Source organism: Pavona decussata, unplaced genomic scaffold, assembly GCF_977016875.1.
Source record: "Pavona decussata unplaced genomic scaffold, jaPavDecu1.1 SCAFFOLD_167, whole genome shotgun sequence".
NCBI classification, from domain to species: domain Eukaryota; kingdom Metazoa; phylum Cnidaria; class Anthozoa; order Scleractinia; family Agariciidae; genus Pavona; species Pavona decussata.
In genome coordinates, this window is record NW_028145578.1 from 311,113 (window position 1) to 326,370 (window position 15,258).

Here is a 15,258-nt window from a genome sequence, read left to right on the forward strand (position 1 = left end):
GGGTGCTCGCTTGCTCGTGCTCGCAAAAATTTTGCAACTGCTCGCATCCTTTTAACATGTTTTAAGAACAATTTGACAAGTGCTCGTGCTCGCAAAAATAAACACACTGCTCGCATGCTCGCAAATGCTCGCAAAGACCATTCGATACCCCTATCAGATGTGCGAAATTCAGGACCAAATACGCTCCCTAATTACTAACAAGCCTTCTCAAGTCAAAGAAAATATGGGGCCACTTCAAACTCTTTTTCAATATTAGTTTAATTTAATTTTTTTTACAATGAAAGGGGTTCATTAAAAACTGCTAATGACAATATGAAGATTATAACTACTTTTTTGTTGCTTAATCAATGAGAAAGTTCCTTTTATAATAAGTTATCACGTTTATATAAATAGTCTTAAAAACTTTGGAAGTAAAACCTATGGTAACAATAAAACAGAATTTGTTTAACTTGATATTTTCAAACAAGACAGAAAATCTCTTAAACAGAAGGTAACAATATCCAACACTTTGTACTCAGCCCACCCCCCTTGCTTCAGAAAACGATTTTTCTCTTAAGATAGAAAACCTCTCTCCTTTGCCTAATATATGAATACAGTTGCCTCAACATCACTTCAATATTGCAGCTACTGTAGGCAAAGAAGAAAATTGACAGCATTAGCTTAAAAACTAGCAGAAAATTATTTGCATACACTTTGCATTGATTTCCATAAATTTGCATAAATGACAGAAGACTCTTGTAAAAACAACAGAGCACTGCACCCTGTTAATCTAGCCTACTGAGGCAAGTAATCACTAATTGGTAGAAATACTGATGCAAGTCACTAAGGAACAAGAAAATTTGGTGCAAGTCATAACTATTGTAGTGGGGAAGATGCCATACTTTTTTCATTCTTTTTGGCCTCATCCCCTTTTTCTGCCTACTTTAAGGTAGACTTGCACCATTTTTGTCTGGTCCCTTGTGTTTTAAACTACACTAACAGATAGGATCCTGTTTATAAATCTTTAGCTGTACTCAAATCAAACTGAACTAAGGCAAGCCTCAAAGCAGTGGAAGTGAAGCAATCCTTTCACGCACTCTTCATATGCCTTGCCCCCTTTCTCATCCTACTTTACACTCGCCCACTTTAGATATCCAAAACTCGAGTAAAATTTACATACATTTACATGAGCTTTGCATCAATTTCCACACATTTGCATAAATGACAGAAACTGGCAAGAAAAACCACAAGACACTTTTAAAAACAACAGAGCACCGCACTCTGTTAATTTAGCCTTCCTAGGCAAGTAATCACCAATTGAAATGGTATACATACTGATGCAAGACACTTAGAAACAAAAAAAATTGGTGCAAGGTAGGGAGGATGCCATACTTTCTTCCTTCGTTTTGGCATCATCCCCTTTTTCATCCTACTGTAAGGTACACTTACACTATTTCTGGTTCCTTGTGGCTAAAAAACTAGCACTTCTTACAGATAAGATCCTATTTATAAAATCTCCAGCTATACTCGTATCAAGCTGAATTGTTGCCAGCCTAAAAGATGCGGAGCAGATTCAATCCTTTCATGCACTCTTCATATGCCTCGCCTCCTTTCTCAGCCTACTTTAGACTCACCCAATTCTGTTCATGTAAATAATGTATAAAGTGACTGTGCAACATACTTTTAGAAATTTCTAAATGTAACATTAGTAATTCTTATAGAATTAAACCTGCCTTAGAATTACTAATTGAAATCTTTTATTTTTTTTTCCGATGGGAGGCAATCTGAAGAATGAATTGCGCATCTCCTTTTCAAAACATCATGTTTTAAACTTAATTTATGGTTTCTTGCCCAAGCATTTAAAATCTCTCTCACAATGCCAAGTGACTACACAACTAGTTTTTTAGTTGATGTGTCAGAAGGAGGAACAAAATGAATTGGTGTTATTCAGAACTAGTGGAGATAAGCCATTCTCCTGCAGACTCCTCCTAAGTCAGCCTTACCTCCTTCCCTCACATGCTTCAACTCACACCAAATTTGCTGCAAGTCTTGGTAAAGCAGGTCAAGGAAGGACCTTTAATTACTTAGTGTGCAAGCCAGGGCCCAGTTGTTTGAAAGCCAACAAAACATGAACTAACACAGGATTAAACATTAAGCAAGGTTTTGATCTCACTCATTAAAATGTTTTTAAAAGCTCATTTTGAGGTAATGGTAAAGAAAAGACAAATTCAAAACTAAGGAAAAACATCTTTTGGAGGAATCTTAATTAACTAGTAATTGAACTGGAATAAAAAAATCACGTTAATCCAGGATTAGCTTAATAGGGATTTCAACAACTTTGCCAAGGAGTGCAAAATTAATAAATGTGACAACTACACTGTACTTGTCCTGCTTAAAGAGATAAACTGATCCAATTCTGTTTGGTTTTTTTTTTTTTTTTTAGTTTTTCTTTTTTTTTTCTTTTTTCTTTTCTTTTTCTTTATTTGTTCCCTAGATGTATTATAAAGTATCTTAATAGCGTCTATCCAAACAGCAAGCTGCATCCATTGTTGAATGCCACTCTCTTCCTTCTGTTTTAAAGAGCCTACACAAGTAGGTACCAGTCAAACTAGAGGGGGCAATGCCATACCCTCTTTTCTTCAGCCACGCCCTCTTTCTTGGCCTACTTTATTGAAACCAGCACTAATCAACTGTTTCAATTGTGAGCCACCGTTACTTGAGTTGTCTTTTGTGCTTGTAGCTCAAGATCCTCTCAACATTATACATTCTTTGCTTTGTTGTAAAGATCTTTGTATATCTCCTGTAAGGAGCTATCAAACACAGCACGGTGCGAATGTCCTGTCAACGCCGACTTCTGACTAGACCAGAACTTGTCGTGCAATAGAGGCACAGTAACACTGCAAAAGGCAAATGAAAATAATATTCAATTATGAAAGTATATACACCACATTACCAATTGAAAATAAAATAAATCTTAAACATCTTGAATCTCTAAGCTTGACTTTGTAAAAGTTTGAATCTGATGTCAAAATAAATGGTTCACGAAAAGGCATGTATGACCCAAAAATGACATCTCTAAGGCAACTGGCAGTAGTCCATGACCCAGAGTCTCCAACTCTTGTATTAAGTCTTGGAGTCAACCCTCTCTCAAGTAGATTTCTTTTTAGAATGTATCTCAGGGGATCTTTGGAATGCCCACAGTATAAATACCCAATTAAAGAAGAGCATTCTCAATTATTATGTCATACATTTTTGCTAGAAAAGCAAATAAACCTAAAAATAAACCTTCTTGGGATAGGGTTAACGCAAGGAATTAATGTAGGTTCCTAGTCATAGGTTCAGGTGGCTGGCCTTACATCACAAAATGTATGACATGCCGATCATCAAATCTTCAACTTGCTAATGACTGCCATGTATGAAACAAAAAAATACACTACATAGGATTTTGAAACTAATTCTTGGAAAATACACACTGAATCAACTAGCTACATAGAAAGAGGCTACAAAATTTGCACTGTACAGTCATATAAGAAAGAATTCAAAGGAGAAATTCGCCGGCTTCTCCTCAATATTTTGGTAAAGGAAAATGACCATATTGAAACATCTATCAGAGTACAGAAAATAGGTCTCGCCAATTAGTTGCAACACGTTAAGTTTTGTTTTTTGTTAATTTTTTGACTTTTTTTCTTTTTTGAGTGTGTTACTTATGATTTCTCTACCTCCCCTAAATTTTATTTGTTCTGTCTTTGATTGTAATAACTGTAATAATATTAATTTTATCCTTAAACAGTTAAGAGTCTGGCCTGCCTAGATTAGCTCTCGCTACCTGCATGCAGAATTTTTGAATAAACTTGAAACATGTACAAAAAAAATCACACAGAGCAGTTTAAATTGGGTCTACAAATAAGGCATATCACCTTCATGTAGGTCAACAGCGAATTCCATAAAACTTGCTCATCAATAGCCGCGCAAGCTGAAAATTTGACACAGAAAAATAAAATTGCTATAGATTGAACTTAATAAGAATTGAACTGCCATTTGTTCACTGAATAGGAAAATGCAGCTTGTGGGAACAAACCCTATTGGTGTCTGAATTGCTTCAGTTATCAACTCTGTTGATAAACCAAACATTCGTTTCTACTCCTCACCGATGCAGCACCACAGTTTCTTTAGAAACAAACCCCTTGACCTAATATAGGGTTTGGGGAGTTCTTGGACAAAACCTCAATCCAAAATTCTAAGGTCACTAATATTGCAAGCTCACAATACTGTCGCTACTAGGATACCTTTCACAAAAAATTAATATATTTTTCAGTTTTCTTCTCTGTTTGTGACCAGACAGTATCCTGAAAATTCTACAATCTAATTGGTCCCAGGAGCTGGCAAACATATGTTATCTTTTGACCATGGTCATGGTAACCAAGAATGCTAACTAGTGAGTGAAGGACTAAGTGAACATAGGCTGCGGCAATGGACCTTGTGGCAGAATGCGGGCACAATTTTTTCCTACAATATATGGACCTCCCGCTTGATAAATAATCAATATGTATTTGCTAATGAGTTATGTGTTGGTGAGATGTTAATGGTTACCTTCTATCTAGTCTAGTTCCTAGTGTGGGGTGCTCAGGGTCCTCAAATGATCTATCAAGTGATTCAAGGCGGGCATCATTGATCTCAGATCTGTAACAAGATGCATTCAGTCTGATTATTAAATACAGCTCTGTGCAGGCCATGTGAAATCCATTTAGCCTGTCTGTACTTTGTTTGTTAGTTTTGATGATTACAGCATTAATCCAAAGTCAAACAAGAAATAGAGTTAAGAAGTAGTAAGCCGTTGTTAATAATTAACAAGAGCTTACTACAGTCAACTCCCGATAACTCGAACACTCGCTAACTCGAACCTCCTGCTAACTCGAACCAATTTTCCTTTCCTTCCAGGTCATTTTCTATATAATTTTACCCTCGATAACTCGAACTCCCGATAGCTCGAACCTTTTCGATAACTCGAACTCCCGATAACTCGAACCTTTTTCAATTTCCCTTCAAGGTTCGAGTTATCGGGAGTTGACTGTACCTCCAAACTCTACATTTAAAAACAGCCAAAATCATCACTTACAATAGTTTTGCCTAAAATCCTTTAATTAAAATGTGATGAAAGTTCAAACCCTTGCCTTTGTTTTACCAGCAATGCACCTTACAGTGTGATGCGCCTTACTGGGCCACCCAGCAAACTTTTTTACAAGTTAGTCAATCAGGATACGCGAATTTGATTAATGGTCACACCTCCTTGCAAACTTTAACAGGCAAGTAACGCAGCAATGAATGTATTAAAAACATGTCGTTTTGTGTTTAATAAACAAGGAGGAAGATATTCTAATTGGCTAACTTGTAAAACAAGTTTGTTGGGTGGCTACAGTGAAAGGCGCATCGCACTGTAATTGTTAACTCTTGAGCACAAACAGAGAACCTTGAAACTTGAATCTGGTTGAGGAGTTAACACGTGGCCATGCATGCAAGACTTTAAAATGCAATGCTGATACTCTGTAGATCCCACCATACCTTAGCTCCTGTAAGGATAACAGACTGTCAGTGTCATCGTCTTCTGTATCAGACATCTCTACGAGTTTTCTTGAACGGTACGGCTGAGGAGAGATTGAATAGAAATCAGCTCAACATACAATTTTCTTTAAATATGTTGGATTGACTAGCAGGCTTAAATTAATTAATTGACTGAGTTGTACAGAAATCAGTTGTCAATGGATTCTCATAACAGCCAAGGTTTTACCAGATTGGTGTCAAGGCATCCTGTCCGTGCTAAATTTCAAACTGACACAAACACTGATTTTCCATCTTGTTTACCAACTCAAAATAATTAACTAATTTGCGTGAATTAGGAGCACATATTTTAAAAATTTGAGGCACTAGACTGAAGAACATGCACAACTCCTTGCCACCTATCTTGATCCTTTCAATTTATGCTGTGCATTTTTTTGTGAATAAGACAAAATGAGAAAGAAGATGTTGTTTGCTCATGAATCCAGTTTTTTGCTTGCTCATTCTTCTGCTTGTGTGTTTGTTTGCATTTCTGCTTTGTTTGGTTGTCCCTCTGTTTGCCCAGTTCGCCTTGCCATTCATGGGTGTAAACATGTTTTAAAGATGTTAATTTAATTACTCAAAAGGCGTTTTAAAATATTATGAAGAAGTTTCTTCATGTTTTAATCCTCATGCTCATCAAGCTGTAGACTCAGAAAGACTTACTGAAACAGGAGAAGTATATCTCCTAACCAAACTGTCAACACGGCCATCAATGTCTCGACTAGAAGTTGACAGGTATGATCCGTACCCATTCACTTCCCGTGGAAAGATTCTCCTGCTTCTTGGTATAGGCTCGCTGTATGCCCTTGACTCATTCAACAGATCATCGTCAGGTAAATGGGGCCGTGGCCTTGGTGGTTCAGATGCGAAGTTGGTGTAGGCAGCTGTTGAGGTGGTTCTCCTGTGTGGTCCATAGCCAAAAAGATACTTCAGGAAGTCCCTACCATAGACTTTGAGGTACGCTTGGCAGACTACACAGTCTTTGTGAGGGACTCGGCAGTCTGGGCAAGGAGCTACAAAAGAGAGACATGACACAAAATTAGAAGAGCAGCTATCAATGTTTGCAACACTTAAGGCATGACTTATTACATGATCACTTAAGTCGTCGAAACGTCGACCTCTGAAATCCCCGCGACTCAGGAGTTATTCACATTAGGGTTACTGGTTTGTGGTCGCCCTTGTGTCGTTTTTTTCCCCAATATTTGGACCGAAAAAGGGCTCTCTGAGCTCGGCGGACTTATGGCGGACTGTAAGTGCTTGGTGCTCTGAAGACAACGAAAAGGTGAGCAAAATGTTACGTTTCACTACGCTGTTCACCCAGGCCCGTAGCAAGGCTAAAACAACTGAGGGGGTTTAGCAAAATAGTGAAACAAAACTACCACACCTCCCCCCCCCCCTCCCTCCACTGTCACTCAAAAACAGACTGACTTGGGAGTTTAAGATGCAACGAGAACATAAAAAAAACCCCGGTAGATTTAGCAAGTAAAACAATAACTTTGCACCTGCATCACACTCTTAGGTACATGTTTTTGCCTTTTCTTTAACGTAGACTACTACGTGAAGTTTCCTAATTTCACGTTTGAAGGACGACGTAGACAAACGACGACAAATTTTTCTTTCTCTTTTTAAATTTGGAATCGGGCAGTAAGAATCCGACTGCAGGAGAATTGTTTTTCTCTGGTCTTGAGGACATATTTGTGTGGCTTTTTTGTGTGACAACGCGGGAACACTAAATTGTTATAAACTAAGGACATCTGATATTGCTTAAAATGAGCGGATGTCTTAGAAAACAAGTAGTTTATTTCGACAGCTTTCACGGCTTCAGTTTGGTTGATTTCAATCCATTTTGATTCTTATTTCCGATTCACAAGATAGGAGTGCCTGTTAGCGAAGGAAACTTACAGGTAGTAAACAGACTATTAAAGGTTGTGAAAAGGCACTTGCAGCGTCAGAATTCAACATTAATTTGTTTTAATTATATATTTTTAGGCACATTGCTTTTTAACTTCCAAAAATTCTGGGGGGGGGGGGGGGGCTCAAGCCCCCCCTGCCCCTCCCCCCGCTACGGGCCTGTCACCAAAGCTCATTTTAACGAAATTCCTGATATTATTATTATTACAGTGGAAGCTCGATTTCACGATATGGCAAGCGGACAGCAAAATCATTTCGTTAAATTGGGATATCGTTATAAACGAACTCCCGATTTATAAATAACTTTTGCCGGGACACAGAATGTTGATCTTTAAATCGGGAATATCGTTAGATCGACGATCGTAAAATCGGGCTTCCACTGTATTATATCTCAGCAAAAAAAACAATCGTAATATTCGCGACATACTTTACACTGGACATGACCAGCGCTTTTCTTCCACTCGAAAAGGCCGTAAAAATACACATGGGCCTCTCCACCGAAAATTTGAAATATTCTCCCATTTTTTTGGAGACATTCACGGAAAAGATTTAGAATTTCCCGAGTTTTACTATCCTGCTCAGACGGCAATTGTTTCATGTTTCTCCGACATTTTTCTGAAAATCTCTCCAGATTCGCGGAGGAACTTCCTATGAAACAGGTCCTTGATCTTGGACACCTAAGGGTTGCAATTTTCCCTGCGCGTAAATCTATTCATCGATGTACGCTTCTTTCCCTACGATGTCTTCGGGCAACTTGCCAGCCTTAATATAAAAATGGCTGAAAAAGTAAGAAAAAATACATCCGACAGCGGTACCTCTGGACCTTTTGCCGGAGCGTTGTACCATGACGATGCACCACGAGATTTCGGCCCATGGTTCGCTTATGCAAGCTGAAGAAGGTTCCGCACTGCTTTACGATACCTTGTCCCTGACAAGACAGTGAGGGAGAGAAAAGTCGGCCCCAAGACAGATCCCTTTGGTTGGCAACTCAGTTTTACTTTACTGGCTTAAACTGAGATTCAGCCATGTACATATATCACAATGTAGTCATTTTGTCTTCCATGTGGTACGTTTTTAGGTTGAGTATGCGCACGGGCTAAAACAATATAATGACAGAAGGATGACTCGTGGTCAAACGACCTGTAGTCTTGGAGGTACAGCTAGTCTTGGACTCCTTTTACCTTATTTCATTTTTACAATTTTTATTGCCATTTTCCCGAAAACCATTGCTCGTACGATGGATTGTTGACATTGTTAAGGGAATCAGATCGTCACTCGAAGAGCTCTGTGAAAGCCGTTGCTATTTTTCAGTTTTTTTTTTTTTTTTGGCTATTAGTTCAACACTTATTACTGTGCCATGCAATGAAAATGTCCCACGTTTGTAACTACAACAACTCAGATGCTACTTTCTGCCCCTTGATGTCTGGTGACATCAATCCTAACCCTGGATCGGTTTCTACTTCGACTGCTGGTAAGATCAATTGCCTCGTGATCAATGCCAAAAACTTAAAAAGTTATCACAAAGACAGCACAACAAACTAGCAATCCGTGTGTAACCTCCATAGCTTCCAGGACCTGGTGTACGCCGAAAGCTCTAATGTTATATGCGCCAATGAGACGTGGTTGAACCAAAATATGGGAACCTCTGAAATATTGCATTCTGGCTTCACAATATTTAGGAGAGATCGGTCTTTTCGAGGTGGTGGTAGAGTTCTCATCGCAATCATAAAAGCCTCCTTCAAAGCTGTCAAAGAATTTAAATTTGAATTGGAAGCCGAGCTGCAACCGCTTGAGATCATTTTATGCTGAAATTACTACGCTTACTGGTCAAAGAATTTTGTCCTGTTTTTGCTATGGGCCACCCAATGAAGACCCAAGTTTGGATGGATGTATTCCATAATTTTCTACATGAAGCTCCAGCCTCGCTTTCACTCAAAGGCCATGTCAATGCTTAAAATTTAAAGCTTTTTGAAAGGTTCAACATGAATCACACCATTTGTTTTCCTTACGGAAGGTACCTGAGGAACCGAAGTTTACAGTCGAATTTGGTATCATGTAGTTAGTGGACTCTCAAGTCGGTTCAATGACGTCAGCGCGCGAATATAGAACCCAGGCCTAATGTAAAGACCCCGCCTGAACCGCCTGGGAACTAAGCTGAATATGGCGTTGATGGACTGATTTTTGCCCGGTTTTCTACGAATTGAATTACATTCCCCGAGATTGAAATGCACGATTGTTAACTTATATTCGTCTGCGTCTTCTATCAGCAGCGACATCATTCGCGCTGTTGCCACAGCGATTAAGTTATACAGTTAATTGTCGTGGTGGATTTTAAGACGCTTTAAGAGGGATAGTTCTCTGGAAAAGTTTTAACTTCCATCAGCTTTGCATATGATTGAGAGTAAGCAACACCTCAATTTAAGGTCAAAGAATTGTTTATTGTAAATTATATGAGTAGTCGCAGAACTTGACGGAAAATGAATTTAAGCCTGAGCGCAACAAGGCTTACTTTAGAGATTGGCTTCTAACAGCAAGGTAAGCCCTCCTTTGGAAATTTTTACAGGCATTTGTCCGAAAGAGGGTCCTAGATATTTCTGCTTGTCTTTGAACATATTAAGAATTAACGAAAAAATTAGTTGAGATAAAGTGACATTTAAAGATTATCATACAAAACTTTTATAAGTTTCTTCTTCTTTGTAAAGATATTCAACTGTGAAATCTTTTCTAAATAAGAACATGGACTTCCTTTGGTAACTGATTGGTGCACTTAAAGCACAAAGTTTTTGCGCATGCGTCAAATTCCATTCATTAGCAATGTTGCACTCAAGAAATAAACTCTACACAATACATTGGAATCTATTTTCTGTAGCAATTTTCAAGAAAAGAGGTGCTCGTCTTTTTTAAGCGTTTTAAAGCATAGTTCTATATGAGCACTCTTCATTCCTTTACTAAAAATCCATCGAAGACAGTCGGCATTGGAAACGGCCGCGTAAAATTGATTTATCCAATACCGTGCTCTAAAGCTTTAGTTATTCAGACTCTCAGCCGGACAACCCACTTTAAAGTATAAATCCAGTTAGTTTCTGGGATACATTTTTCTAATCAATTCGTCGCCATTGTTTGTTCATGTGGAAAGTGAAACTTCGTCGGTTCCCCCGTGCGCGGTAGCGAGCTATGGACTTCGCTTATTTGTCGTCACTGCCATAGAAGGTGACGCGTCGGTTTCCCCGCACGCGGTAGAATTTTCCTTAAATCATTACCCGCAATGTATTCCTAACGGGAGCAGTAGAGGATGCCGTCCCTCGACCAGTGTCTCGGTTGAGAAGTTCACCTGCATTGCACGTGCGTTCTTCATTTCAACGGAATTTTCTGTGCTTCAACTTGCACAGACAATCTATTCAATGATAGCTCTCTTTAGACGAGAAGGATCCCTGAAGGAATACGTAAACAGTTCCCTGTTCATCATCTTTAAGTTATCTCGGAGAAGGACCTGGAGACGAATAGAATGAAGGGTAAAAATAGGTACACAGGAGGTACATGTGTTCACAGCTCGACATTTTTTATTCTTTCACGTATTTAAAAACATGAGTGCTGGCAAAGAAGACAGTTACACGTGCATAATATTTGTTAAGTTGTTTCCAATTTGGACTGAACGGAAAACTGTAAGATAATTCAGTCAATTTTGCATTTATAGAAAACAATGCATTTATAGCACCAACGGAAGAGCAGCTACTGTTAGCTGTCATTTGACACAGTTCGAAAACTAAAGGTTTGTTTTAAGTACGTCACCAACAGAGAAAATAGAGAAACAATATGGAGAGATCCCGACTTTGAGGTCCCTCTAGCTTTCTGTTTCATCGTAGTCCCTTCTTTCAAATCCTCAGCCACTCTACAGTCTTCTAAAATTGTGTGTAAAACTAACCTGATTCTCTTTGGATGTGCAGTAATCCTGTCCTGTTATCTTCATATCATAGTCTCCTTTCAGGATACCTGTGGCTTGTAGCTCTCTCAGCTCCCACACAAGCCCAGGCAGCACCTGCTCTGTGAGTTCCCTCAGTCTCCATCTTTACTTGTGTTTTGAACCTCAAGCAGTAGAGCACTGTTCATAATAAAATCGTTGAGTTGGAATGAGAGTACGTCATTTCTGGAGCATGGATTCAGGACAATAAAAGAATTAAGACAGAACCCCACTCCCCCCTTCTCCAAGCATAAGTAAGTTATTATCTTGGACGATATATCAATAATAACAAATAATAATAATGCAATTTGTATTGCGCAAATCTCATGAAAGTGTTCAAACACGCATAATAATAATAATAATAATAGATAAAAATGCTAAACGAAACAAAACTAAGTAAAGCAATTATTACAATTGCACTTATTGGATACAGGTTGACCGTAGCCAACTAAACACGTTTTGAATATTTATTTTGAGATCATTGAATCTCCCAAAATTGTCCAAAAGACCTGCTAAGACAGGCGTTGAAACTGAAAAGAAAACAATAGTACTTTACCTTTTTATAAGACAGCAATCTGCGCACCATTCTGAAATTGGCTTGCTTCGGTTCATCGTCAGGCCCGTTGCGATAAGAATTCTGTTTTTCTTTTCCTTTTTTTTAATATTTTTGTCCTTTTATTTTTTTTTTTTCGATTTTTTTTTTCTTTTTTTAGTGTTGGGGGGAGGGGGGAACAGCAGCAGATCTGTTGTCTTTATCCGCGCTGCTGCAGCAACACAAGAAATGTTTCTTCATCCATCTTTTCAATCTTTGGAAACGACTTCTTGGCTGAAAAGAAAAAAAAGAAAAAGCTAACTGACATAGGATCCTAACAATATACAACAATAACAGAGAGAACGTCATAATATTAGAGAAGCAGAAAATTGAATCGAATCCATCCTCGTGGGAGGAACAGATAGGAGCCTTTGAGCACTATTTCGACGAGGCCGTGGTTTGTCGTCAAATCCATGAACAAAGTATTCTAACTGGAATTCACCCCACCATATAAGGCATAGCGACTATTTACTCAAAATTATTAATATTAAAAGTCGACGTTGTGTCGTAAATAGGTCGCTCATCTTCAAAACATTGTACCATTGCTACTTAAGACTATTTTGGGAAAAATTAACATTTAATTTGATGGCCTTAAATGTGATGAGTAGCGTAACCCAAGGTTTTTGTGAAGTAGAGGCCCCGTGAACGAAGGGAAAAATTGTTAACGAGATCCAAAAGAGCTTCGAGCCATCTGTGAGTGATTTTCTTTAATAATAAGATGGGGGCCGGGGTCCCCCATATGTGCCACTTGACAACTATATATGTTAACAAATAAAAAACACGGCGATGGTAAAAAAGAAATATTATTATACTCGTATCTTTTGTTCAACTTACCTTGCTTGTTGATTTTCCGGTCAGCGATTCATTAATGGACAGATGGGCACTTCCTGCAGACTCAGTATCAATGTTTTCAATCACGCATAGAGCTTCATTATCTTGCACGAGTAAAGCTTGGTTCCCTGATTCACAAGGAGCTTTCACCTCGGAAACGCATAGACTTTTATCCTTTGAAAGGCATGTAGCTTCAATCTCTGGCAGGCATAGTGCTTTAATTTTTGTCACGCATGTGGTCTGAGTATCAGCCACGCATGGAGTGTTATCCGCCGATGAGCATGGAGCTTCAATAGCTAGCACACGTGGAACTTGAATTGCTGACATGTATGGAACCTTGTCATTGGCGTTAGCTCTAACAAACGCATCCCAAGGGCATTGGATCCGGATGAAAAGCGGGCTCTGACGGGATTGGATGGTTGGCATGTTGGGGGAGATGGCTGAGCAGCCTTCGGGAGGGAGGGTCGCGGTAAGAGGAAATTCTTCTTCTGTAGGGGTGGCTGGCGTAGGATTTCCTTCCTCTAGACCTTGACAAATTGCAAGTTGCTCACTCCCACCGCCCTGAATCCAGTACGCATAATTGAGAAGAAACGTGTAGTTATTGTACAAAGCACAATATTCTTCATACATGCCTCTCCCGAGGATGAATGCCGACTCCAGAGTTTGTTTTAACTGTTTGTTTTTCTCTTTTAAAGAAGAATATATGTTTTCAAGATTGGTGAAGTTTTCTCTTTCCGTGTTTAGTTTGTCCACGGCTTTTGTCAGTGCCTCCTTCCATTGTTCGTCTCGTTTTTTCAAATTTTCAAGATCCTTTTTAAGGCCGTTCCCATACGCCTGCCACTCCAGAAGTTTGTCATAACATTCTTGTGCTTGGCTCCTCCTCATGTTGCTGTCTTCATGCAGCCAACGTCTTTCATTAAGAAGGCTTTGAATTTCGCCATGTTTATGCTCAATTATGCTGATGAGCTCTTCTTGAGTATATGAAAATAATTCGCTAGAAGCCATAATCCTAGGAGAAAATCCCGGTTTGTAATGTCTCTCTTGTAAAAAATTAAGGATAACTAAGAACAAAATCATTTCTCTACTGCACCCTTGTGGCATAAGAAACTTAAGAAAAATAGTACGTTGTTAAGGAAATTTCATGATAGAGGCTGGTAACAATATTTCTTGACATTTGAAGTAAAAAAGAAGAAAAAGTCTTTCAAGTTGCACGGACGGTTTAAATTACGTGTACCATTCACCGCGAATAAATTCTTATTTGAATCACTTTTTCCTTTCTGAGACATTTTTCAAGTTTCACAAGAAAACTATTTTCCTCTCTAATTTGTTAATTAAACGTTTGACAATACGTTTAAAGGACAGAGTCGTTATTACGCGTCGTGTGTCGCAACTTCAGCCATGTTTTCGTAAGACAAGTTGAATGGCCTTGTAATGTGTGACATGAATCCGTGCAACTTGCAGAGATTTTATCGGAGGCATGTATTTTCTTTAGGATCGTTTCAAAGTTCTTAAAAGAGAGATATCTGGACGGTTTTGCAGTTTTTTCTTTTCCTCTCTTGATGAAACTTTTCGTCTTTTCGTTAATTATAACAAAAGGAATTAAATTTCCTTTGTCACTTACGTGTTACTGTGGGGTAATCAATTTCACGCGCGCTTTGTGAAGTAATCTAATAATTTCCCGAGCATACTTTTAGCAAAACGCAAATGAAATTGCATCTTTATTTCACGAGTATACCATTTGGTTACCGTTAAATATCATGGCGGACAAATTATGTTTACAATCGAGAGTTTTTGAAACGTTTCCACAGCAACTGTGTAATTTCACATGCGAAATTATAAACTAACGCTGAAATTTTGCGCCAAATTATTTTGTCACCCACGATATTAAGTGGCAAAGTATCAAAGCAAACGCCATCTTCATCCCTTGAGTGCAGATCGTTTTCTGAGGTGATTTAGGCCTCCTAAATAGACCGAAAATATATATTCTCCGAAATGAACCGCTTGATCCCTAAGATTAACTTATAATTTTTGTGACGGGGCCTTAACGGAGGGTGAGAAAAAGTTTGCAATTCCTCGAAAGCTACTTTTCGTTTTAGAAAAAAAATCAATACGTATCTTACCTTGTATTGGCTGCTAGCTTTTCTTAACGAAAAGGTAAAATCTTCACTTGTTTAACAGAATTCTTCAGACTTCACGGCGAAATAAAACTTCCCGCGAAACGAGAAAAGTTTCAGTTGTTATAGTGATGATTTCTTACGTCATAATAGGCAAACGTAATTATTCAATTTGTACTGCGCGCGCTATTGGTAGTAGAAAACGATTCTAACTGTAATTATGTTAATTATTTGCAATTTAAAGAGCTGTTTGAGTGATATTTCTTTTCTGTTATGAA

General features: G+C 38.5%; 2 protein-coding genes across 2 annotated transcripts; both read right to left on the reverse strand.

The window, feature by feature from the left end:
- Positions 1-240: 240 nt before the first annotated feature.
- Positions 241-11,549, reverse strand: LOC146464234 (uncharacterized). The gene is made up of 6 exons (XM_085130038.1): positions 11,476-11,549; positions 6,238-6,643; positions 5,539-5,621; positions 4,570-4,659; positions 3,897-3,952; positions 241-2,876 (listed from the first exon to the last, which is right to left on the reverse strand). Exons 1-5 carry the CDS (start codon positions 11,547-11,549, stop codon positions 3,937-3,939), a joined length of 669 nt encoding a protein of 222 aa, XP_084986164.1. The 3' UTR covers positions 241-2,876; positions 3,897-3,936.
- On the reverse strand, positions 9,903-13,751 carry LOC146464235 (uncharacterized). Its single transcript, XM_085130039.1, has 4 exons — positions 12,870-13,751; positions 12,000-12,269; positions 11,408-11,584; positions 9,903-10,975 (listed from the first exon to the last, which is right to left on the reverse strand). Exons 1-2 carry the CDS (start codon positions 13,749-13,751, stop codon positions 12,153-12,155), a joined length of 999 nt encoding a protein of 332 aa, XP_084986165.1. The 3' UTR covers positions 9,903-10,975; positions 11,408-11,584; positions 12,000-12,152.
- Positions 13,752-15,258: the final 1,507 nt, after the last annotated feature.

Bases quoted from the DNA above. Each gene is read 5' to 3' on its own strand.
- LOC146464234 (XM_085130038.1), bottom strand. From the start codon at position 11,549: ATGGAGACTGAGGGAACTCACAGAGCAGGTGCTGCCTGGGCTTGTGTG. The intron at 6,644-11,475 runs GTATCCTGAAAG...TCATGCCTTAAG, and splicing joins GAGAGAGCTACAAGCCACAG to TGTTGCAAACATTGATAGCT. The intron at 4,660-5,538 runs GTATGGTGGGAT...ATCTTGTTACAG, and splicing joins TTATCCTTACAGGAGCTAAG to ATCTGAGATCAATGATGCCC.
- LOC146464235 (XM_085130039.1), bottom strand. From the start codon at position 13,751: ATGAGGAGGAGCCAAGCACAAGAATGTTATGACAAACTTCTGGAGTGG. The intron at 12,270-12,869 runs GTAAGTTGAACA...TTTTCTTTTCAG, and splicing joins CCGGAAAATCAACAAGCAAG to CCAAGAAGTCGTTTCCAAAG.